The following is a 26,506-nucleotide window of genomic DNA, read 5'->3' as shown; positions in this document are numbered from 1 at the left end:
TTTATCATTTATTGGGTATACTGCCTCTACTAGGAACTCTTGTACTACTAAAGCTATTATTCAACAATAATAAAAAACGAAATTGGACGTCAGGGTGTGCATACACGAAAGGAACGTTTTTCTGTTCTGGTAACGTCAGAAGGAACATTCAAGAAATTTGAATTGTTTCATCGAACCTTATTAACTTTAATACAATTATTTTTCCCATAAAAATCTCCATTCACTTACACGTATAAAGAGTTATTCAGTAGAAACGCATAACCTGAAGTTAGCGCGCTCATTTGAGTCTTATGGTAAAACAATATTCAGGTGGTGCGTTTGGGCTGAGTAACCTGGTATAATTACAGTCAATAGTTTTAATCGACTGAAAACCATTATTTCAATCGATTGCAACCAACTTCACACCAGTGCGCACCTGACTGACGGGAATTTGCACCACTGTGACAACGAAACGCTAAGGGAAAAACTAAATAAACTAGACTCTGCATAACATTGTTTAAATTGACTTACGAAATGACTACCAATGTCAAGGTTTTTTTTTATTAACTGTCTAAAAGTATCAATTAACATAGTAAATCGTATAGGTTAGGTCACGCTCGTCCGAGCGAAATAAATAATTGAATAAACATGGAAGAGGATTTCTAACGAGACTTGGAAAGTAAACGAGTGACTTAGGAATATTACCGGTGGGACATGATGGCATGTGGCAAGACTGGTATCCACTGCTTGTGTATCACGAGTGATAACGCAAGCGAAGAATTCATCGTGCGGCTAGCAAACTGATTCTCACCGTAAAAGAGTGTTGATGGAGGGAGGCAGTTCGCGTGGTTCTAAGGTGTAGCGTAGGTGTCACTCTTAGCCAATATAAGACCAGGTCTGGCCCAACTTAGTTCAGTACGTCTCAGAATACCGTAACGATAACAATTACTCCTGATCGAATCCATATACAATTTTCTTTCTGTTCTTCGATTCTGTTCGATCGGTACGATCATAATCGGTGGGTCAAAGCGTGGTGTTCGACAAATTTTTGTCTGTTCATCGGAGAAGAGAACGTCACTACGACAGTATATAAAAAATTAGGAAGATCTGAGATATACCTTTATTCAGGGTGAGTACCAAATTTTATTTGAATTTAATATAAGGATTTTAACTTTATAAAGTTTTTCTTGATAACGTTATGGTTGATGATTATAAATGAACAAATTTGGATTTAGTTTTAACACTAAACCTACCAGAGCGGTCAAATGACCGCTTTTGAGACTTTAACCAAAATTGTTAAACTGCAGGTTTTTATTTTTCTTGAACTTACTGCACGACTATGCTAAATTCTGTATTAATTACAATCAACTGGAAAAGACTATAATGTTTATTTCAAGAGCGGTCATTTGACAGCCATCGGTAGAAATAAGTATATATAATATGTCGGTAGGTTTAGTGTTAACTTTGACATACTCGTTGATCCATTTATCTATTTATTTACCTGTGAACGTGATTCAGATATAGAATGACGTTCACGTTCGCATAAGGGATACTCTACGTTATTGAGATTTTATTTGCTGATAACTGAAAAGACTTTTTATTTCGTAGTGGAAGTGTCACGGGAAGCTCGTTTTCTGCGTCTGCGAACCTGTCGTTCCCTACTCTCCTTGTAGATTTTATATGGTGCAGTTTTCTACTAGCTTAAGTATAAGAGTGCAAGTGGAATGATAAAACCGGTTTTGTATTCGTATTTCGCGGAACAATAAATTTCAAGTTTGAAAAAATAAAATAGTGTCTGTTCCGGCTGTCCCGATTCAAGTAATTCACTTATTGAGTCTGTTTAAGATGGTTGCATATTTTTCTTTAATTTCATGTAAATATTGAGCTATAAAAATTTAATTTTTTTAGAATCCCCAACATTTTCGAAATCCGAAATGATATTTAAACGTATCAAATCTTAACGGTCACGAATCCTTCCTATACACTTTTGATTAATTCGCAAGTCATCGTCACTACTCGGAATAGTTTTTTATGTATTTTATTTTCTATCTTCTCTCTTTCTCACACACACACACAAACACACGCGCGCGCACGCAGTTGTAGCTATTCTATCAATTACCTCAATCGAGTCGAAGTTTCCAGAACCGGATCACAGCATCAGTTCAACATACTGGAGTGTCTCGTATCGAGTATAATTTTTTGAAACAAGGTCAAGGAAGTTACGACAAAAATATTAAATAATAACGTATTGACGTTAATAGATAAAATATACAAACAGTTTACGATAGCATTGTCAATGATTTCATAAAAAGTCTCGTGATCAGATCCACCGCGATGTATCACTCGTGTCCTGGGTCTTCATTAAAGCACGGGCTAGCTCGATCGAAATATTCGAGCGGAGTCGTAGGTGTCTTTGAATAAATGAATTTTTTTAAAATGTCATCCGTCATCGAATGACACAAATTGAAAGATTCTACTAGCTTTGCGAAAATTTGAATTTTCTGTAAATGCCACTTAGTGAAATATATATATAAGACTTGAAAAACGTCTGTGAAATTTTGAATTGAGATTGTGTATATCAATTTGTTAAAAAAATAACTAACACGAGCTATAGTTTTTAATTTGCTGAAAAGCACAAAGATATTTTTTACATAAATAAATGGACGATCGTCATGCATGAGGCACCTGGCTCGACAACAAATTGCAATTAATTTATCCAGGTTGCACCCTGACTGTATGCATTCCACTTGCATCATCCAACCGATTCCATTTTGAAAATTGCACATTTATTTCTTTACTCCATTTACGTTGACATTATTTTTTTTTTGTTTTAACGGTTGACTGAACGCGTCCTTGGCTACAATGATCAGTTCAATCGACCGATTTGAAATCACGACACACGCACGCCACTTTAAAACAAGTATCAAAACAAAAGAACGTTAAAAATATAAATCATTTACAGATAACTATGACGTCATCGTACTATCTTGTCATAAATTTCTTCTTGCTTCCTTTTATCGCGCGATTAACAAAGTAACTGTCAATTGTTTGCTTTGTAACTATGTTCAGATTCCTCAGGATGTCATTCAAGTTCGATAGATCGTGCTTACAGAATCGTAGCGCAGTTTTTTCTTTATAGCGTACAAACATGCCGTTGCGTTCTTTGGCGAAGCCTCTTTTTCATGTCGCTACTTGTTATGAAATCACAGCACGACTAGACTGGACTGTCATTAAAGGCGTGGAAAATTTACCAGAAATTTACTATAAGATTTTACCAGACTACTGAATCCAGTCTGAGATCAATTACATCCCAGGTCTTCGAAATCTTTGACTTTATTTATATTTTCTTCCTACTATTATTTCCGGACGTTGAATTACAGGAATCTGTAAAGCACGTAAGATGTTTTGGTATATTCGAGAAAATTTCAGTGAAAGGAAAAGCAGGATATTTTCTTAGGAATGCCAGTGTATATACATCAGACAGATTCCTGAAATCCACGCGTGACTAGGAAATGTCTATCAACTCTAGATAATAGTTATTAATTTATTAGGATTCGTGAAAGTGAAACATTTTTTATGGTACATTAGTGGTAGCAGTACAAAGTTGATAACGTACTTTGATTTCTCTGTCCATCCTACAGTATATTTTGTATCTTGAAGTATCAGCGTGCAATGGATATCGTTAAATGGTAAAAGTGAAAAGAAAATCCTACGACAAAGGTCATCATCGCCGAGCTTAATTTTTTATGCGAAACTGAGGTCGACTACATTGTAGAAATCAAGCCAAACGTGTAATCCTGAATAACCGATGGAGAGCGGGAGAAGTTGATTGAAATTTGTTATTCCAGATGGCGCACCTTGTCAGGCTCATCGCTGACGGTTACCGGGATCTTATGGATAACAAAAGTGATCCCAGGGTGAACAATTGGGCCATGATGAGCAGCCCATTTCCAACCTTAGCTATATGTCTCTCGTACGCATATTTCGTCAAGGTCTTGGGTCCTAAGATGATGGAAAATCGAAAACCATTAGACCTGAGACGAGTAATGATCGTATATAACCTATTTCAAGTTATATTCTCCACGTGGCTATTTTATGAGGTATGTATATGACGTCCATCGTTTCCGTAGATTTAATGTGGATATATATTGACTTGGCAAATTTTACAAGGTACTAATTATTCTTATTTAACTGTTGAGTAGAGTTTAGCGTCCGGGTGGTGGGGACATTACTCGTTCAGATGTCAACCGGTTGACTACTCAAACAATCCTCTAGCAATGAGGATGGCCAGAGGATGCTGGTGGTACTATATATCAAAATTCACAGAATTTCTCGACACTATTTTCTTCGTTTTGAGAAAGAAGAACGATCATATTTCGACGCTTCACGTTATCCATCATGGATGTATGCCCATGTCCGTTTGGTTTGGCGTCAAATTTACCCCTGGTATGTTTTTCAAATGATTTTTTAATTAATTACGTCGACACAATATTTATTTTGAAGTATACAATAATTTTTTTTTTCATATTTAGGTGGCCACAGCTCATTCTTTGGCTTGCTGAATACTTTCGTACATATTATTATGTATTCGTATTATTTGTTGGCTGCCTTGGGACCAAAGATCCAACCTTATCTCTGGTGGAAGAAATATCTGACTGCACTGCAGATGGTCCAGTTTGTCCTTGTGATAATTCACGCGTTTCAACTTCTCTTCATCGACTGCAACTACCCTAAGGCTTTCATCTGGTGGATCGGAATGCATGCTGTCATGTTCTATTTCCTCTTCAGGAACTTCTACCGGGAGGCGTACAACAAGAAGCAGCTGAAGATTGCCAATGCGAAGAAGCGTCATGAGGAATACTCTCAGAATGGAATTGTGAATGGGGTTAATGCAGACGAGAAGAAAAATACTGTCATATACGCAAATCAGTATAAAATGGGCACTGGATACATATCTGATAACGGACTGAGAAACAGGGTCTTCATTGATAACAGAAGCTTTAAGCAATGATGTATCATTAACGTACATTTAGGATTCATCATTAGTTCAAATTGCTGCCAGTAATTTTTTGTGGGCAATATCATGTCAAGACTCGAGCGAATATTTCGCCACGTAATATATTTTATATTCTTTTATATTTTGGAATTACTTATGACGTACCGGAAGTAAGAAATTTTTCATAACTAGCATCGTCATGATATCCACCAAGCAATGACTTAGAATATGGTCAAAATCAAGTCACGCAGGTTATCTGATAAATTGAGATAACTGATCATTATCCAAGGATATTCAATCTGCCAACTCTCGCTGGACGAGGAACAATCTCTCGATCGTCGTAGGAGAGAATCAGTCAGGGATTGACTAAATTCCTTTTTATTAATGGAGTGTGATAAAAAGAAAAGAACAAAATCGAAGCAATACTGTCTTACGACTACGTGAGTTTTTGTTTTTTCAATTGCAAAGGTTCAGCGATGCTAGTCATCCGTATTTTACAGGATGATAAGACGCGGAAACGGCTTTAGCAACAATAACACTTAAACGTTTTAATGTATTGCAGACTATTCTCAATAAGTAGAATAAACACAAAGTGCAATTGTTAATTGATAGATCTTTAAGTTTGAAAATGCGAAAATTAATTGATTAGACGCGCATGGAGGACAACAATGAAAGTACAAAGGGGCAAGGATAAAAGAATTGAAAGACAGAGCCTATTGGAAAAAAAAAATTGTTATTGAAATAAACGATAGGAAGAATTCATACTTGTTCAAGTGTATACGGATAAAATGGATAAGAATCAAGAAGGTCTTTATTTAGTTCTCTAATTTCGCGAATAAAGCTCACTTATCCATTTAATACGTAATAACGAATATGTGTTATTTTGTCATAAAAACAAATAAATGACAATATGACATGCATTTAGCTTGTAAGTCTTGTCTCAAGTATAATTTAAGAAACAATTGCAATGCCTAGACTAGTTGTAAGTACTTTTCTATATAACGTAGGAGAGCATAATCCAGTGTTTCAGTTATATTTATATTTATGTAAATAAAACACGACTCTTTATTGTAACTTTACAAATCGATCAACTTCTCAGTGCTCCTGTACTGAGAGCACACTCGATACAAACAAACGATAATGGTGTCAACAATAGCCGATAGATGAAAAACATCTCTCGAAAGTCAATCTGCGGAAAATAATATAAATAAAATCCGACAGATGATTAACACTTCACGCTAATCAATCTAACATTTTAATTATTTAAATAATGCATTCGAAGTCAATTTAAGATATTCAGCATTCAAAAAAGTACATCGACAGTGAGTAGTAAGAAAGTAAGCCTCACTTACATATATCCGAAAGGTTAACGCACAGTGAAATCGTTGTAAAGTGGTTGAGCTCGATTTATGCCCTCTGGGATAAAGCATAGTAATTACATAAAATCGTTGTTAAGAATTTAGTCGTAGGCTCCGGCATATTAGTGCTCACTGTTCCGCCGAGCCCGTTGCGTAAGGAAACATTGTCAATGCTCTGAGGAGAGCACTGCGATCTACCTAAGAAACTTCAGTTGACGCCACGGTCTTACATACAGGTCTTGAAACTTCCTCGAATTTCAGTGGTGGGGGTATGGTCGCTTACTGAGGTTCAATTTAGTTTCAAACAGTGTCGCTGTTATCGGGTACCGCAGGTAAACATAACCTGCAATCGTGCAGACAGTTAACAAAGTCAGTCTATCGGCATTTACGCTTTTTGCTAGACATTATAAACTGTTTCGCGTAGCTACTTATAGTCAATATTCAAGCGATGCCACCGTGGAAACCACGAATAGGACAGAGATGGAGTGTTCCTTCCGGCTTCCCGCGTCCCTCGTCTATACGATTACTCGATCACAGCGACTCTATGCGGCTATTCGGAATTGCTTCACTAGGCGACCCACCCCCACCACCAGAGTTTCAAGTCCTGTATGTAAGACCGTGGCTATAGCACTACGTGCGAATTGACTAAACACGGCGAGGATAATAAATCGAAATCAATATGGCGTCAACCACGGTCATTCGTTTGCTGCATTTATGATATAACCTTAAGAGTACTGATCGATCTTTCTTTATAATCATCCACTTAATTATACAATTTAATGAATATGAAATAGTGAATACTGAACTGTACAATTGTAAATATTTCAGAACTAAGAAAAGAGCACTAATAAATATCTGATATCTCGGATTGTAATATTTAATAATAATATACAGATGAGTACATGTAAAATGTGATTTGACATATTGAAGTTTTCACGCATGCGCGCTTGAAGCAGTTTATGGAATTCCCTAGATCAAATTTCTTTCATTATTTACGATTAAAGAATCAATTATTTCATATCATCAATTACATATGAAGTACCTACGAACGACCTACAAACGATTGCATATGGGCAAAACACGAATATAAAATATTTGAATGAGGAGCTAACCTAAAGAAAAATTCCCTAGAAAATTAATTTTAATATTATAAATAAATGATGAACTATCAAACGTCGTGGATGCAATATTAAACACCTACAAACGATTGCATATGGGCAAAACACGAATATAAAATATTTGAATGAGGAGCTAACCTAAAGAAAAATTCCCTAGAAAATTAATTTTAATATTATAAATAAATGATGAACTATCAAACGTCGTGGATGCAATATTAAACACCTACAAACGATTGCAAAAAAAATCATTCAAATCCGTTATAGATGAGGGGCTAACTACGTGGAGCCCACAAGGAGCGTACGAAATTGCACTATCTATAAACGTTACATTATATTATAGAAAATTATGATTACATTAAACTGTTTATTTCTACAGTATACTACAGATCACAATGCCGCATTACGGACTAGAAGTACTGCGCAGAAAAATGGCTTTCCAAATTGGAAGAATGACTGACAACATGTGATTACAAAATACTGTTTGCAATCAATTTGCAATTATTCTAAAAATATATTTTACTTGACCATAATACCCTTGCTGATAACTTTTTCTCTTTGGATCGTTATTATATTAATTATTTTGTCGCTACAAGCCAACTTGCAAAATCGTACTAGCAGTGTAAAAATTATTTAAACAACATCTTGTTTAACCAACTGTTTAAAAAAAAATCTATCCTTGTTAGACACTAATATTTGTATTGTTAGGCAAAAAACTTACCTATAAATATTGAATTTACATTAAAAATCGCTAACTGATTGCATAATGATTTTGTACTCATTAAAGATAATTATCGATGGTAGATAAATGAAAGATTTCCTTCGTTCTACAAAATAAACGTCATTCATTAAAATCTCGTTTTTAGCAAATTTGAAAGCTTCCTGTTATCGACGCATATCCAACTTATCGATCTACGTTATTGTAGAGTCATATTGAAGACAAAGTTTAAAGTACGAATTCATCTTGTAGCGTCTCTGAATGATAAAATTTACTTGCACAGAGCGTAAGCCGTAGTGGTGCATTTACCATTGAAAAATTTTTCAATAGTTATTCAATTTGATATATTGTGCAGACTTCCTGGAAAGAAAATTCTGTCAAATGAAAACTCTTCACGAAACCAGCCTGCACGTATACTAAATAAAGGCAATGTCTTGCCGATAGTGAATCTTAATAAGCATTTTAAAATTTGACCTCGACACTGGGCCACTACCCATGATAATTCTTAAGAAATGTTTACCTTTACAAGACAACTTCACAAGCATTCCTTTACTTAATTGGTTACGCAATCCAAGTGAACATCTCGTATTTTTTGAAAAGCTGAAAACAAAGTCAAAGCTGGAGCTACTGATACACGAGCTTCTTAAAATTCCCGACAGATGGCGACACAGTCATAGATCTTAAAGACGCAGTTATCATCGCTACAAGCATAACGTATAACCCTCCAACACTGGCGCGAAGGCCTAAAAGATCCTAGATAACTAATTTCTCGCACCATCACTAGAATATTTTTTTTTCGTTATTATTTATTTATTAATTAGCAATGAATTTGAGTGGTGAAACAATTTAATTCCTCCAAGCCGTATGTATAAACAAGAAAATTGTTCAGTACAAAATAATATTTTTATATTGGTCATCAATATATTGTATTAACAAAATATGGCTCTTAAACGGATATCAGTGTTACGAATTTGGCGCCACTGCCAAAGGGTTAATTATGGCACTTAATAAACGTGACGTGTGACATCACCTTGACGAGCAATACTTTTTGCCTCTAGATAAAATGAAATTAACAATGCAAACTTGTCATCGTGATTAAAACTTATGCCACTAACGCTGGCAATCGGTTTCGCCGTGAGGTTAAGTTCTCGCAGTACCATAGCAAGTTCATCCTCGTTAACTAAGCACTGACGATATTCTTTAACAAACAGCCATGAGCATTGAGAGAAACTACGTATATACAAGTGACCACAATATATCTTGGAGCGCATATACAAAAATATATCTCAACCAGTTAGGACGTTCGGAGTAAAATTAAAGAGGATATCATGGGTAAGAGGTCGCCATGGCAAGGTAACGCGCAATATGCGACAGAGCTAATTTTCAACAGTGAAAGTAGCCGGGTCTGGGGTGAAAGTGTAGGCACGCGCTCGCGAACACCGCAAATTCAGTGGCTTTATAAGAAACTTTAAGGAACGCGATTCTTCCATCCTATTTCCCCTTCACAATATCCCATTAAGTGTATTGTGATCCGCCACCATATTGAAAAACAGTATCCTCGCGGAATATCAGTCCCGATATAAGCCGAAGATGTCATTTAGCATCATTATCTCCTACACTGACAACCTTAATGACATCAAAATGTCCTTGAATTTCTTAGCGCATAAGAACAAAAAGAAGTGAAAAATTAATCTTGTAACTACGGAAGTTACCTTGTGGAAAAATCTTGACTTGTTTTATGCTTATAGAAACATATGCACATAGGTATGTATATACGACTTAATTCGTTTCCTCCATGTTGATACACGCTCATGAAGTCATAATATTATCGTTTAACGTAAACGCACTGAAAATTGATTTGGCTGAGAATGCATGTTACATCAGGAAATCATAGCGCGTAATGCTGTAATATTTGGCGGGTAAATCAAATTCACGATAAACATAATACAACGTATCAATGTAAATTCTGCATTGTCGAAAAACATAAAATATAAAGTGTGACGGTTATACTTATTAAGATGTGAATGCATTAACTTGATAAATAATGAGAAACCAATTAACCATGCGTACAAAAAATATAAATATAGAAAACTGAAATCGAAAGACAAAATGGATTTTTTTCTTGAAAAAAGAAATTCATATAAATCTATCAAAAAACAAATTTTTTTTCCAAACAAATTTCAACACCAATAAATCAGAAGGGACAACAGCGATTTTGAATTCACTCAAAATTTTTATCCAGTCATCATGCATACGACACGAAATACATAGTTACGAGCATGACGCACGTATTGATGTAATGTAATTTTTTATAAAAAAAATTATAAAACAATTTTATGATTTTGTAATGCAGTTGCTAACTGATTGTGTGAAAAAACGAGGTAGCATTTATTACTGAAGAACACAGTGCGAATCCATATTACATTTGCTAATTTAAACATTACCGATCATCATAAGATAAGTCAAAAGAATCGCAGAAAATTTCCAGCTCGGGTCAGGATTTATTGTGCCTCGTTACACGGGGAAGAAAGGTCGATTTTAATGTCTACAGTCGGGATGAACTTGGGTCGACAAGCTAATTGAATGTACACCGAAACCGGTGGTAAAAAAAAAAAGAAAATGCTACAAAAAATTGTGCAGTACATACTAACGAAAAAAAAGGACAGATTTGCCTCGTGGTTACGTATACTAAAAAAAACTGGCATATTGAAAAAGGAAAGATTCGCAACTGCTTAGACATTAATGATATGTAAAATTAATATTGAGGAGTTACCCGTTAATGAATTCCTACTAGCACGTTGGTCAAGCGTGCTTATGGTATTAATGATAGATTCTCATATATTAAAATTTGCCACCTGATTGCCCATACGCAATTGCCTGTAATGTGTATTGGGTCATTTTATTTAATTGAAAAGTCTTGTGGTTCCAATATCAAAATGCGTAATAATGAAGGAGCTGAGGTGGCGCATGCCGCCAAGCACGCAAAAAATTAACCCCACACGGTGATTACCTCAGGGTAATCTGCTAACGAATGGACGAAAACGATTGACAAATACTCTTGGATGCGGATGGACGACACTGCTGCACGTATTCGTATCGTTAAACAACGAAGAAGAATATTGAGGACGGAAATGACTTTGCGCGTCAGCAAATATGCAAAACTGCTAAAAAAATAAACAACGAATTAGTCGTTGAACGAATGCTTGAAGAAATCATTATATTTTATGATAAAATTATCGTCTGTTACTCGGCCGGTATGCAGGATCTGTGTGCAATTAACGACGAGAAAAAAAAAGAGAGTTAATTGTAAGTAAAGCAACATTACACTTGAAACTGACGTAGAGAATGTAAATTAGACATATGTCTTTATGTAGGTAGAAAAAATGAAATTCTTAAAATTACATATTTTTAATTTTTTTATCTTGATTCAAGGATTTCCGAGTTCGCGGGTTTCACGAGCTGGCAAATGTTTGGGTTATTCCAAAAGTAATAATTCTTATGATTGTCATTTATGAAATATCAAAAAATCGATTGACGTAAAGTGTTTTTATAAAAATATAAAAGTTCAAGATATAACCTCAAATATTGACCAATATAAATTCGTTTTTGGATTTCAAACATAACAGGTTTGCAATGAGACAAAAAACACTGCAAAAAGGTAAAAATAAATTAAAAATGAGGATTGGGCAAAAGTGCAAAGTGGAATTAATGCCCACGTCAATTAACACATACTCGGACATGCAATATTTGGTATAAATAATTGCAGTACAGTTCACGGGTAAAAGTTCACGAGCGTCCACTCTTAACGATCATCCTTGTAAACGATGATACGTGATCGAATAGCGGAAACTGGAATTCTGACGGGCATCCGATTTGTTTATTAAAGGAATTGACAGTGCGCAATATGCCACTTCGCAGTGACGTCTAGAGAAGTAACGTAGTGTCGTACTGACTCGAGTGATTTTGAATGAGCTTGAAGAATTTCAAAACAGGTACGTAAGTTAGTTTACTCAAAGTAAATTTGACATATGAATTTAATCAATTATATCGTAGTTTACGATGACCTTGAGATTATAAAAATTGCACAAAAATGCTTTCGATAACGTTACAAACTAACGTAAATAACTGTGCACGATATCTGCCGAGTCATTGCCCATATAAATTTGACACTAGAAAATCCCGATTGCAAAACAGCTGCGAGAAGGAAGAAATGAACCGTTGAACGACGATGTGGCGGATTCCATGGCCATTCAAAACAGGCAAGATTACTTTCGCTGACCGCCATGGCTTCCACTGACACTTGCATAACGTCTGCGCAGGCCTCTTACGGTCGGACAGATTTACTCTCCTTGTTTCTTGCTCTTCATCGACGCTCGTTGATGTTCCTCGATGCTCTTCGCCGCTCATTCATTCCACTCGAGTTGGCGCTTTCTTCTACAGAAATCGAGATATTTCGCAACAGTCGAATATCTGGCAAACAGCACGCGAGATATATTCTGAACATTTATGTTGGTTTGATTTTGCATAGACGCAACGAAACGAAAATTCAAATGGCAATTGGATTTTCAATTCTTTGGCAAAGTTACTTCTGACAAGGTAGTGAGTGTCGTTGAGTACCAATTAGCAGTTTATTTACATTTGACAAACTTATACATGAGTTAGGTTTATATTTGCATATATTACCGAAATTAAAACTTATGCAATAGACGAATAACCCCATGTTTTTACCCCGTTGCTCACCCTGTATGTACTGCTTCGTTTTGATTTCGATAGCATGTATATGCGTCGGTATGACGCGAATGAATAATTATTACATTCGTAATTTGAGACGCGCGATTATCGTGGGATAACGTATAATCAAATGATAATTTTGTTTAATTCTTTTCCTTTTTAAATATTGTTTATTTTTATTGTAATTATAAATTACGTCATTTGGTATCCTGAGAATGGGTTTATCTGGAAGTAAAGAATTCTTGATTATTGCCATTCCACGATATTTTGGATAATGAAATAACAAGAGGGGTCAGCGTTTACGCAAATTACTAACACGTGTTAGAATAATTATTCAAGATTCAGTTGTTAGCTTTTTTAAAGACAATATAGTGATACAAGATTGAAATTAAAATCGACGTATGACATTTAATGAACTATTGTATACGTCATGGAATTCCTGAAAACGCGTCGCAATATGTTGTATTTGGTAGTCTAATAGGAAATATTCTATGAATCGTCGAATAACGAATCGTTATTAAACTTTACTCGAATATAGTCATACTGTGTTCCTTTGGAAAGTTACTAATCTTTGTCGAATTGGAAATACAGTTTTTTTTATCAAGAATCAATTTATTAAGAAGATTCGAAATAAAATTTATGATGACTAGAACTAAAAATATAGGTATTTTGACGCAGAGTAAAACCTTGAATAATCGGAAAGCTATTACACGAATTCCTCTTTAAATATTTTTTTGAATATATTTTGCATAACCGCAAATAAACCCTGGAAATGCCTTAGGTCAAGTACAGGATAGCCAACGTCATGCGCAGTAGGATGCGCAGTGGAGCTAACTTTACTCCTCCCAATGAATATCCCTAGATACCTTTAGTTGCCGAGTGAAATATCAGATGGCAGTCCGATAACAATTTCCTTATATTGGTCTGACGAAATACCATATAAATCTTCCGTACCCATAAGAAAAGCATTGGATAGAACAAGGAAAACAAATAATAAATTTTCCACAAAAAAATAACTCTAAGCTGAAAGAAATATTAGTAGAGAAGCAAAAAGAACTCATCCCTATTTAAAGGCGCGCCCGACAACGAGAAAAGGACAGTCCGACACAAAATGAAACGTTGAAAAGTAACAGAAGATAATACCGAAATAAACCGAGGATGGCCGTATCCATCCGAAGCTATCCGAAGGTGATCCAAGCAGAGGTTGCTTCTAGCTTCGGTATGTAGTGTCTCCTGGTGGGAATTGGAGGGAGCAAATACGAGGCGCGACGCGACGCGTACTGACGCGTACGTACGCACAGACGGACGGACGGTCGGACGGACGGACGTAGGAACGTGAAGCGGCATAACCGTCAGGGTAGGGTAAAATCGTGCAGGGGTAGGGCAGGTGAGTCGCCTATACGAAAATCGCCGGAGCGAAGTGGCAGCCGATAGTCCGTGCGAAAAGACGAAGCCCGTCAGTTAAGTGCGGCCGCGTGGAGAAGCGTGTTCGTCGTTGGCTGATTAGTTAGTTGATTCGAGCGACCGACCGACCGCCCGCCTGTCCAAAAATTGCGAACACCGTGTGGACATCGTTGACGATAATAAATAAATTCGTGACACTCGATGTCCTTCTTGTGGATTGTATCATCGCTGTGAGAAAAATCAAAGAGATTCAATAGTGAAGACTGAGGCAGAAGTCAGTAACTGTTCGTCGAGGTAATAAACTTTTTCCGTGCCTTGCGGAAATTCTACGGGTAAGCAGTCGTTGACGCCAGTTGACGCTTAACGTACGTTTAGTCTGGTCGAGTGAAGCCGGTTGGCCGCGAGTACAACGAGCACCGGGAATTGCTGGAAACAGGAGCACGAGAGGAACGACACGAAGGAGTTTATGTGTCGGAGAAGGTGACAAGAGGAGTGAATTAGAGGAGAGTTTAACGGTGTGGCAGAAGCAGCATCTGATCAGGTGGGTGTAACGAGGTGTCCTTGTGTAAAGCTCGAAATATTTGTGAATGCGTGTCGAAATAGTTGCGTGAATACGGTTTTAGAATCGAAAGATTGAGGTTAGGACGCTCGTTGAGTCAGCGCTTGGAAATGGTTTTATTCATCTGACTTCGCATAACTGTTTAATGTTTTAAATCCTCTTCCAATTAATGCTATGTCCGTATCATCTCGTTATATTCCTAATTAACATCGTACTTTCATAGTTTCCAGTGCTCTCGTTGGTCTACTTCCGCATCCACTTTCGCTTCTTCTCAGTTACCTCAAGATTCTACTTTAAGCTTGAGTACTTGTTTGCCACCGGACAAGTTCTCGTTTTTTATTTTCTCAATGCTGTTAGCTGTTATCACGTTTCGCAATTGTCATGTTCCGACCGTATCGGCGGGTTAATTCGAATCTCGAACATTTCAAATGACGTTGACAACCTCTACAAAGTGATACAAAACTATTAAAGTATTTCAAGTATGAGGAAGAGCATGTCCATGCTTTCCCCAGAAAGGAAAAGACAACGGAGACACTGGCGACAGCGGCGTTGTCGCCGCTCAAACGTTTTCTCTCAGAAAATCGATTTTGACATCGAGTAACGTGGAAAAGTAATTTCGTTGACTGTACCGCCTTGCGTTAGTCTTGGTCCTGGTTGCATCCATATCGTTATATAGTACGCGATGGTTATGTCCACCATACACACTTGCTTACGATTCATTTTCATAAAAGCGATGTTGAAGCGTTAACGTTATTTAAAAAACGCGTTGTTTACAATTTGCACTAATTTACTTGACTCGATTACTTATACGAATCCTTTGAAACAATTCACAAATTAAACACTCTACACTATACAGAAAGCACACAAATCGTTTGGCAGCACAAGCTTTATGATAATTACAAAAACGCCCACGACAACCGAACACAGATATAAAAATTCGTGTGACTTGTTAGCAATCATGTTAATTAACGAGCTCATTTAACCGTTATAACTGATTTTGAATTTCATTTCATCTAAGCTAACCGAGTTGGACGCTCCCACGATATCGTTATTCCGTTTTCTTTCTTTAATGGAAGTTCGAGCGTAATTAGCTGAAATCGCGTTTCGCACCTTTACTCTGCCGAAAATACGTAAACTTATGTCCAGGTTGAACTTCGTCCTAAGAAGTAGCACGCCAACGTAACGCGCTTGTATAACAGATTAACTTCCGGTGCAGCCGGCATGGCGCTTCCGGCGAAGACTGGAAGCGTTGGACGTAGCGAGACAGAGTGAGATAGAAGATACGCGCCCGAGATACCATGAGGGACTTTCCTTCGTACTTTCTCCCTTCCTACTTGACTCCCATGTGAGAACTCTTAGTCTCCTTAACAGACATTCAAGGAACGAACACACCAGCCACGGAATTACGTGGACGTCGAAGCAATTGGAAACGTTGCATAAAAACGCTGTTACGAAGACGGAGGCGTGGCCTGATATTCGAGGAGAAATATAGTCTCCTTAACAGACATTCAAGGAACGAACACACCAGCCACGGAATTACGTGGACGTCGAAGCAATTGGAAACGTTGCATAAAAACGCTGTTACGAAGACGGAGGCGTGGCCTGATATTCGAGGAGAAATATTCGCTCTCTCTCTCTCTCTCTCTCTCTCTCTCTCTCTCTCTCTCTCTCTCCCCCTCTCTTTCTTTCTCTGTCTCGTACCATCATAAACTTAAACAGAGATCAAGTAAAAATTCAGCCTGATCATACGGCCGCCTTGATGCATTATCATTGCGTGACGTAACAATGATCGTCACTAAAATTCACCTATTAGAGACTGCGAAAGGTTCCGGAAGAAAAATGTAAAATACTGATTTTTTTAAATTTCCTTTTTCCGTAAAATTAATGCAGTGATTTATATTTTTCTCAAGTTAGTCAGTTCCAATAGTATCAAAGTACCTGGACTAGACCCCGTCGGACACTTCCATTCACTTGAAATTGAGGCTTTCGAATATTCGCGGTGTCAACGTACGGGGTGAACCTTTTCTGAACATTTTTTTTCTTTCCTCAGAGTTTATCGAGGACTTCCGAGTCTCATGGATGATTAACGCGTTTATCGAAAAAGACGAGAACAGGATGAAGGCTCTGATAACAGTTTCCTCAGTCTCCGTATCAGAACTTTAAAGCAGGTTATATTGTGCTGAACTGTGGTACTGTCTTCCAGAGACCCAGTCACCTTGCCACCCAGGAACCTAATTCACCAAACTGCTTGATGCTTTGTACGAGAGCTGTGGAAGTCGAGCATAAAAAAAAATCAATATCAAAATGCCACATGATATACGAAACGCGAGCGGCGACCCACATGCGTATCGAGCACGTATACGCTTCCTTCAGGCAGGGAACGCACGTGCGCCTGGGATTACAATCATACGAGAAAGGCACACGACACACAACTGGCGTCTACTCATCGCGCGTTGACTATCGTGATACTGTCAGTCACATGAGCATTAGCTCACGCGTTTGCCCATCTGTATATGAGCATACTCATTTGCCGGAACGAGCCTCTCCTAACCGGCTTACCAAGCGCTTTTCATTTAACGAAATTGCATCGTTAACGTCCCTCTGCAGGAGGATCTCTTTGTTATATTATCTTATTTTTCGTTTTAATATTCCATTTACCTCTAGCTATTTTACTTAGTCTTTGACTTCCTGTACAGAATATTACCAATATTCAGGTTATAGTTAAAGATCAAAGATAGCGATACCTATGAGATAATAGAGACGTCACTGAACGTCATAGATGTCAAGTCGAGGAAGTGACGTCACGACGTCAGTTACGATGACGCATTATTTGTGAAAACTAGTAAGGGACTGGATAGTTTGCTCGGAGTAACGAAGCAGAAGAGGAACCGAGAATAAAGGTATCGGTCATGCTCAGGGAAGAGTCACGTGGTTTTCTTTTATTTTTTTTCTCTCTAGTTTCTCTGCCTCTTTTCTGCTTGACAGTTTATGTCTGGGGTTTTTCGCTAGAGAGGATGAGGACAGGTCCGCTTGGTATTCAGCGGCATTGGTCCCCGTCGTCTCGCGAGTCATCTAGGCGCATTTCACCTAGGCAAACCTCTCTCGATCGACGATTCCTCTTATGTAAGGTTGGCTGGGTACTCCGAAGAAAAAAGAACTCCGAGAAAGTAACTAAATACTTGTTTGCTGACACGGGACACAGGGTTACGCGAGCGTTGTGTATACTGTACTTACGCCATTGTCCTATTACTTGGCTGATACTTGCGAACCGGCATTGAATATTCTGAATGGTTTGCATTGTTTTTCAAATCTACATATTTCTTAGGGAAACCATCGTAGATCCTTTGTCTTGCGATATTCATGCCTTATTAGTGGCTTTCTTGTAGAGCACTTTTTTTTTGGTCATGAAACAATAGCAAGTAACCGCAAGGAAATTGTTTTGGCCTCGGTTTACAGTCTTGGATTGATTTCCCCCCCCCCCCTTTGCTTTTAGATATTAAACAAGTGACTACTCAGACTTGACTTTATTGGTTTGCTATCGTAATATCGTGACGCTATGTCGACCTGGCAATGGCACGCTTAAGGGGTTTTTTTAATCTATTGAAATATTCTATGATATTAAGCCAGAACGTTCTGACGACTGCGGACGTCTCCCTGCATATTTTATCGTGCTCGATATTAATAGAACACGGAGGAGATACATTCTATCGTTAAATACCAGTAGCCTGTCTACAAGCCATTCATGATAAGCGTCGCGCTGCATTACTCTGTTATGCGTATACGCAGGCACGTGGTACAGCCTGTATTCCTGTTTCTTATTCCTGGTTCGTCTCCTGGAGGAGGAACACGTGTCTTTCTAGGTTCCCGAAGTGGTCGTGAATATGTTTGCTACTCTCTACGCCATTGCACGAATTTAATTCTCTTCTTTTTTGGAAAATTAACGCAAAGCAATCTGTACGTATTATTTGTTAAAGGAAAAGATTTTTTTTATAAAAATTGATAAAATCATTCGATCATGTCGATGTTCGTCTGGTTTGATCATAATAAATTTTTGAATACTTGTGCATTTGCGACTTGGTAGCTATTGCACAAGAATTGCGCGCGTATGCCGAAATAACTTGACGTCTTCTGGTACCGTACAGAAATACCAGGTTAAACTCACAGACGTTAAGTAAGAAAATATCAATCTGCGCCATATGCAAAATTTCATTGAAATCAATCTTTTTCCTTATTCATAAGATCCGTTGCACTTGTGGATTCATAACACGTTCTGAAGCTTCTGATTAGGAGTGACGTGACAGTTGTTTATAAAAATTGTTTTTACCCTTGTGTTACAGAAACATCAAGATGACGAGTATAGTGGCAGATCTGGTGCACGGTTACAGGGACCTCATGGACAATAAGTCTGGTGAGTTTGAAGAAAAAATTTGTTTTTCTACAAAAACATATTTTTCCTTTTTTGAAAACATAACCTCTTTCAATTATTCATCTTCATCCTAGACCCGTATTGCAAAATTATCCTATGTCCTCAGGGTCATCACGGCCATCTTCTTGTATAGGAATCATTTTTTTTTTTTTTATTTGCACGCCTCCTACACGTACCACCTTATGAAATCGTCATCGCCTTCGCTTTCCTATACTGACCATAATCTACAGGAACACTTTCGAAATGGAATACGTGTCGCATCCGCACCGTACGACAATACATTTTTACGTGTTATATCAATAGAACGTTACGCCAGCGATGTACCACGAGCTGTGACGTATGATGAAGGTTGTACCAAGTTCGGAAACACAGATGCAAAGTACAATGGTTAATCAGATTAAACTTTATAGGTTAATTCGACTAATGCTTCAGGTCAGTGTGGCAATAAGTGAAATTATCGGAATGCTTGTACGTATTGTAACCAACCCGGGACCACGTTCATGGAAAAGTTTGGAAAGATTCCTACAGACCACCGAAGGACATGTCTGCGTCATGGGTACCCGGTAAAATTGGGCGAGAGTGCATTCTTGAGAAGAGCAAAAGAGAAATAAAAGATTGCGTAAGGCCACGTATACGTCGTCCGAAGAAAGTGGATCAAGAGAAGTTTTCATGAGGATGCCGTCTAAGTCTACGCACCGGGTATACGGCACGGTCGATTTTTCAAAAAGAAAAAAAAAATAAGTTCATCCTGGTCGCCACTCGCACAGTTGGCTTAGGCCGAGTTCATTTTAGTCGATTGGATACCTCGGTCACCCGGAGCCAATATCGATCCTCGATCAATGGTTTAACCCGTGACTGCCTTTTGCGCAATCGTCTCGATGACGACGATGACGTCCTCGATGTCATCGTTCCCATTGGCAATGCGAAGGAAGTTCCTGTGAGAATCCGTAAGGTATGCGCGCGAACCGGCATTGCGTGCTGTAACGGGTGTTGCTTATTTAGCCGCTTTCACCGAACTTTGAGTGCCGAGTGAAAATTCGTTTCGCTCGATGTACTCTTGAAGACGAGGTGGTACACAGGCAGTCGGATAGGTTAGGTTACGGGTAATGCTTATCTGTAATTACAAGGAATTTCTGTACGAAGGTTATTTCTTGTAGGTATTATTAGGAAAAAAGAAAAAATGTCTTAAGACGACTTCTCGCGTAACGATGTGCGTCAAGGATTCATGGAAATCAGTGAAAGAGACTTTCTGTTACTCGTCCGATGATACTTCAACTGGCCGGCTCCGACTCTCAGGGAGGAACTTTTGGTTACCGAGCATTCGAGCGTTCCAGCTATTCCAGCAAATTGCTCGGCACGGAGTCAGCATCGTTGCGCCATCGAAGAAATTTCGCTCCTTCCCGACGTATAAACTACGTCGGCCGACGCGACGTCGTGACGTTTTCGGAACGGTGCTCGTGTCTCGAGAACATATCGATTAAATAGTACGTTGAATACGTTTGCGTTTTTGTAATCGGTATGGGTCAATCAAAAACGATTGCAGATGCCTGGTCGTACGGGCGCGGCCATCTTGAATTTTTAATCATAAGCTTCACCAGCGCCGCGCTGCATTGCGGTAGAGATTTAAAAAGAGCGGAGATCATGTATCATGTATCAAATAGATCCGTACCAGACAGCAAGTCGACGGTCTGTGTTCACAATTAGTTACACGTCATCCTCAAAATGTATTTGCGATAAGGCGGCATGCGCTTAAAAAAAGTAACAGGCTCATGAAAACAGCTCAGTGTGTACGATAACAAATATTCAATGGTGACGAATTGGGCCAGCTGATTCATGACTTGTATTATAATTTTTTTTTTTCGCGATATTAACCCTTATCACAAGCTCAACAGTTGTGCCGCTTGATTGACTTCTTGGGACATTGAACAACCGGTGACAGCAGATTAGAAGACTTTATTAAATTATTAATCGTCGGAGATACTGTTGTACTTCGTTCCGTCGGACGTTATCAGGGGCGTGCGATTATTTCTTACGATTAGTTCGAAATCTCATAATCCTGTGCTTTTCTCTGCGTTACTCGTCGCATTGGAAATATTCGAGGCGATTTACCTGCCCGCAGCGACCTGGAAGGACGTGACCGGATAAAATATTCATCGAGCATTCTGATATAGAGAAGAAAACCTTGTGTATAATTTATTGGGACATGAAAACTTGATGTTCCTTTTTAGAAAGGGGAGTACGTCATTATCTGCGTATTTATTACGTACAAATAATTTCTGAAAATCGTCCTCTTCAAGTTTCTCAAATTTCACGATAACCTTCGCGATTATTATTCTAACGACATCGGTCACTTGTCATAGAATGACTGCAAGTATGATAAAAATGTAAATGAGCCGATGGCACAGTGCAAACTCATTAATGGTAAATGATACCAGTGAGGATCTATGTATCTGTGATCCGACGTACGTCATTCTAATACCAGTCTGTATAGATTACTGTGTGAAGAGGGAATTTACAGAAGCACATTCAGATTGAAGATGTTCATTAAATATATTTCATTTAGTACACGCAGGACAGTACGTGCAGTAATAGAAAGCTGAAGGGATAAGGAATAAGAATTATATATGAAGAAAGTGCATAGTGATATGTATAACGGAGTGCTGGCTTAATACACATTTTTCATAGGCTCTAAGGGCAGTCCACATTTTGCCATTGTTCTACCCTTACCGAGCCCTGCCTCTAATTACTGCATTGTTACCAGGAAATAGGTGGAACGAAGCGAAATGATCTGCACTAGGTCGGATATGCGCAAGGCGTCCCCGACGTCACTCATGCTCACTCGACAGCTCCCAATCACTCGAAACTCAAAACTCACAGGCACTCGAGCACAGAAACTGCACAGACATCTGCGTGGCATCGGTTCGCATGGAAAACCTAGACCCAACCTGACCTCATCTATTTCCATTTCAATCGCTCCGTTCATGGCTTTCAGGTCGCCGCCGTGCCACGTATCGCTTCTAGCGTCGTTCCCGTCTCCATGATCATCGTGATTCCCATCACCACCGGGTAGCTCCACCTTGTTCGCCTTCCTGGAGACAATACAATTTATACATATTAATTTAAATGTTGATCCTTGCTTTTTTTTTATTTATTAATTATAAGCGATTCTTTTACATTTTTAATGTCAAGTAACTAAGTGATCTGTATTTTTTTTTAGATCCCAGGATCAACGATTGGGCGATGATGAGCAGCCCCTTCCCCACTGTAGCGATATGTCTGTCATACGCATACTTCAGCAGGGTTCTGGGACCCAGGTTAATGGAGAACAGAAAGCCATTCGACCTGCGTGGGATACTCATCGCCTACAATCTCATTCAGACCCTCTTCTCCACGTGGATCTTCTACGAGGTGAGACTCACTCATGAGCCCAAAAGGTCCAGGATCCCTACAGTAGCGAAAACAGCCACGTGATCCCATAACCACCTCGCAACCTACATATTTAACGGGGTATGGATCGAATTCGGTGCGCGTTTAGCATGTCGCGTGCATACTGTTGTACAGTTATACACGCATGCGACAGTTGCCAGCACGTACGGGTGCAGATACAGAGCGTTCAAGAAGTATGTAACCTATTGTATATAGCGTAAACTAGCTTAACCTATCTTAAAGTAATTGTACGTTATAGTCACTGCGTCTCCGTGCGAAGGTCTACGTCCCAGATGGCTGAAGCATTACCAATTTTATATCCGGACAGTCGAGACAAGCATTGAACGACAGAAAAAGTTCGATGATGCAGACACGTATCCTGTACGCCATCTTTGACGCTTAAGATGCAGAAGACTCGTCGCGCTTTACTCTAACGTATTTTTAATCAATGTTATACGCGTATCCTATATCTGTGTCCTCGATGAAACCACGCGCAGCGACACTTTAAATTCAACGTCCTGCCAGACTTTTACGTAATCTCATTTGTCGTCCCTAAGGACGTCCACGCGATCTTCCTAGATTACATCCTCCATGCTTCATCAGCTAATTAACTGTTTAACTTGTTAGCTGGTGAGCTAGTTCCTTGGTTAGTTAACTGCATAGTAGCTGGTCGGGTTCACGCCGGTGTAAATGAGTTGCTCTTCTTGGATCCGGCGGTAGAAAAGGAGAAGGTGCACGACGAGGAGGATGAGGAGGTGTGATCAAGCATGTGGAGGAGGCTATTCGAAGTGGTACCTACCTCAGTATTGCGCTTCTGGTCTTTCTCGAATGTCTCTTACCTGGTCAATGCACGTAGATCGATCCGGATATCCGTTGAGCCTTCGCGAAACGTTGACGACAGCTCGTTCACAGCTCGCTACTTCATCTTCAGGAGTAAATAGGTTTTAGGATGTAAAATTGAACCGCGAAGAATGTTACCGTAAATCATGTAATCCTAATATGTAATTCAGGCTTTTTGGCTTAATTTAAACTAAGCGTCGATCGTATCTGTCTTATGATCCTTTATTGACGCGTACATCGACTAGAAAAGCTCATGGCGGTGCAGCGTCGCGAATAGTCGTTAAGTGCAAATCGACCTTGACACATAACTCGCTCCGATACATTTATACTGCGGCCTTGTTAGGACTCGAGCGAGTAAAATATGTTTGTCTGTCAGGATTTCGTTGCATTTATTAAACTGAGTTCGATGCGCCTGTTCTTCTAGAATTTGTCCAATTAATGCGTTTGGATTTCTCAATGTTATTCGTTGCACTCGTTCGCACGCTCTTGTTCTACGGCCTGACATACGAAAATATGCAATTACGTAGCTGTGACATCAATATGTAAATCAGAGAATATTTTACTCACTCGAACATCGGACACATGACTGTAATCATTATCGTTGTCGCCATCCCTATGTTGAAGACGCTAAAAGAAAGTGACTAAATTTGATCAATCAACAGGAATCATAATGACTCTTGCACAGTAAACATATTTCTAGGTGATATGTATTGACAGGAGGTAGATAAATAATATGACTTAGCATAAGTCATTGCGATGCATGTTTACAATTGTATGCGAATTCTTACAAGTCACACTTAATAACTGATATTACGTTTTTTCATATTTTTACTCCTACTGTGGACGTCATTGACGGAATTCATTAGATTATAAGATTTAACAAGTCTTGTGTAGTCTGCGCTATTGACACTAAACCTACCGACAATTTTTTATAAACGTATTTTTTACTTTAAAACGGCCAAATGACCGCTCAATGGTACGTTTAGTGTTAACATATTATTTGAAAGTCTTAAACAGATATGTAAAGTCATGAATAATCAAACGTTGTAATCCCGCGAGAGACAAATAGTTGCTTGTCACGTATCTTGGAACATTGTTTTTTTTTTTTTTTTTGAAGTCTGACGAAATTTCTTTAAATGTCAGTGGACTCAATTTTGTTTAGCGACTGTTACGGTGCTAACGACGTAATTAAATTAATCGAACGATGCGTAATTCATTGTAATTTACTTATTTGATTTCTTTTCATTTTTCAGTACCTGATGAGCGGATGGGCGAGGGGCTACAGTTTCCGGTGTCAGCCAGTCGATTACTCTAACAACCCTATGGCTCTGAGAATGGCTAACACATGTTGGTGGTATTATTTCAGCAAATTTACCGAATTCTTCGACACGGTGAGAAAACATTTTGTGCAAACTAAAAGTTTTTTTCGTTTTAACATTTAGCGTCCGAGGTGTACACGAGAGGCTATGAAATTTCGAATGTTCTTAAAGACGATCACGTGATCTCCTCTCTCTACTCGGCCTGACGACCCCGATTAATCATCGGTCAATCATGTTGCACGAAGAACTTTGTAAACGGGAGTAATAGACACCAGACGCATATCTTATAATGGGAAACGAGTTTCTTGTATTTTTCCTTGATTCGATACCGCACGATGGTTTTCATTTACGCATTACACCTCGCGGAAACAACTGCCAAGGATACGCGTCTACGTTTACATTGACGCTCGCGTAATATTGAAATAGCATACCGACCATCGTCGCAAAGGACAAAAGAGCCAATGAAAGTTGAAGATGCGCTAAATTGCTATGGAATAATCATAGACACCTGTATGTAGGACGGATGAACTTTTGACCCGGAAATTACGGCGACGCGACAAACGGCTTCACGGGCTCTTCTGTGCTCTGGTCAAAGCTACGTAGTTGGTAACCAGCTAATAATCTAGCTTCAGCCAAGTGCTCTCAAGGTTTTGCTTCTTGACCCATAATTGACTCTTGTACCGATTACGTACTTTGATCGTGAAGCGGTGCTAGGGTATGAAATAGAGAAAGAGGTGTAACAGACAACATTGATGTAGTGTTCTTTTAATTAGCAATTATGTAGCAATGATTGATTGTTTAATTAGCGGGGGGGGGAAAAAAAAGGAGACAAAATTTAATGGCACCTTAATTACCTATATTTAAATTTCAGCTCTTCTTCATTCTGAGAAAGAAGAACCAGCACGTGTCGACCCTCCATGTAATTCATCACGGTGTAATGCCGTTCTCCGTGTGGATGGGTATGAAGTTTGCACCGGGTGGGCACAGCACCTTCTTCGCCTTGCTGAACACCTTCGTGCACATCATCATGTACTTTTATTATATGGTAGCAGCGATGGGACCAGAATACCAGAAGTACATCTGGTGGAAGAAGTACTTGACCACATTGCAAATGGTGAGGAATCCGAAGTGATTTTTAAAATATATATTTCTCTTTGGTTACTTATATTCAATAATGACGACTAATCTTGGTTATTTTAGGTGCAATTCGTTCTCATCATGACCCACCAGTTCCAGTTGCTCTTCACTGAATGTGATTATCCACGTAGCTTCATGATCTGGATCGGTCTTCACGGTGTTCTCTTCCTCGGCTTGTTCTCCGACTTCTACAAGACGAAATACAGTTCAAAGTCTGGCAGGGGTTCGAGGAAACATGGCGGCAAAGATGAGGAGGATACCGGTAACACAGGTGCCTGCATGCCCGTCCTCGAGGAGCCAAGGCAGAACGGAGTGTCTTCCTACGCGACGATCTACAACAAGGAGTACAACAGCTGTTACAGCAATGGAACGAACAACGGTTACGTGGCGAATAACAATACGGAGAAGAAGCTTGCCTAAGGCCCGCTCTCTTTTTGCCGACGAGGCGATCTCTTATTGTCGCGTCTCAGTGCCGCCGCCACCCCCTCCCCCCCCCCC

General features: G+C 38.9%; 2 protein-coding genes across 6 annotated transcripts; both read left to right on the top strand.

The window, feature by feature from the left end:
• Positions 1–873: 873 nt before the first annotated feature.
• Positions 874–6,217, top strand: LOC107273856 (elongation of very long chain fatty acids protein AAEL008004). Of its 2 annotated transcripts, XM_015752443.2 has the most exons (4): positions 874–1,108; positions 3,828–4,079; positions 4,182–4,425; positions 4,512–4,990. In XM_015752443.2, exons 2-4 carry the CDS (start codon positions 3,828–3,830, stop codon positions 4,988–4,990), a joined length of 975 nt encoding a protein of 324 aa, XP_015607929.1. In that variant the 5' UTR covers positions 874–1,108. The 2 variants fall into 2 exon arrangements, with proteins under 2 accessions (XP_015607929.1, XP_015607930.1); XM_015752444.2 differs by lacking the exon at positions 874–1,108 and having other exon boundaries at positions 4,512–6,217.
• A 5,830-nt stretch (positions 6,218–12,047) lies between these two features.
• LOC107273830 (elongation of very long chain fatty acids protein AAEL008004) lies at positions 12,048–26,500 on the top strand. Of its 4 annotated transcripts, XM_015752384.2 has the most exons (7): positions 14,123–14,595; positions 14,677–14,842; positions 19,198–19,268; positions 22,504–22,694; positions 24,806–24,943; positions 25,743–25,985; positions 26,072–26,428. In XM_015752384.2, exons 3-7 carry the CDS (start codon positions 19,208–19,210, stop codon positions 26,426–26,428), a joined length of 990 nt encoding a protein of 329 aa, XP_015607870.1. In that variant the 5' UTR covers positions 14,123–14,595; positions 14,677–14,842; positions 19,198–19,207. The 4 variants fall into 4 exon arrangements, with proteins under 4 accessions (XP_015607871.1, XP_015607870.1, XP_015607869.1 ...); XM_015752385.2 differs by lacking the exons at positions 14,123–14,595; positions 14,677–14,842 and adding an exon at positions 12,048–12,158; XM_015752383.2 differs by having other exon boundaries at positions 14,123–14,842.
• The last annotated feature ends 6 nt before the right edge of the window (positions 26,501–26,506 follow it).

This window comes from Cephus cinctus, unplaced genomic scaffold, assembly GCF_000341935.2.
Source record: "Cephus cinctus unplaced genomic scaffold, Ccin1 Ccin1_scaffold1847, whole genome shotgun sequence".
Lineage (NCBI taxonomy): Eukaryota > Metazoa > Arthropoda > Insecta > Hymenoptera > Cephidae > Cephus > Cephus cinctus.
Note: the sequence above shows the minus strand (reverse complement) of the source record. Positions and strands in the feature narration are given on the sequence as shown.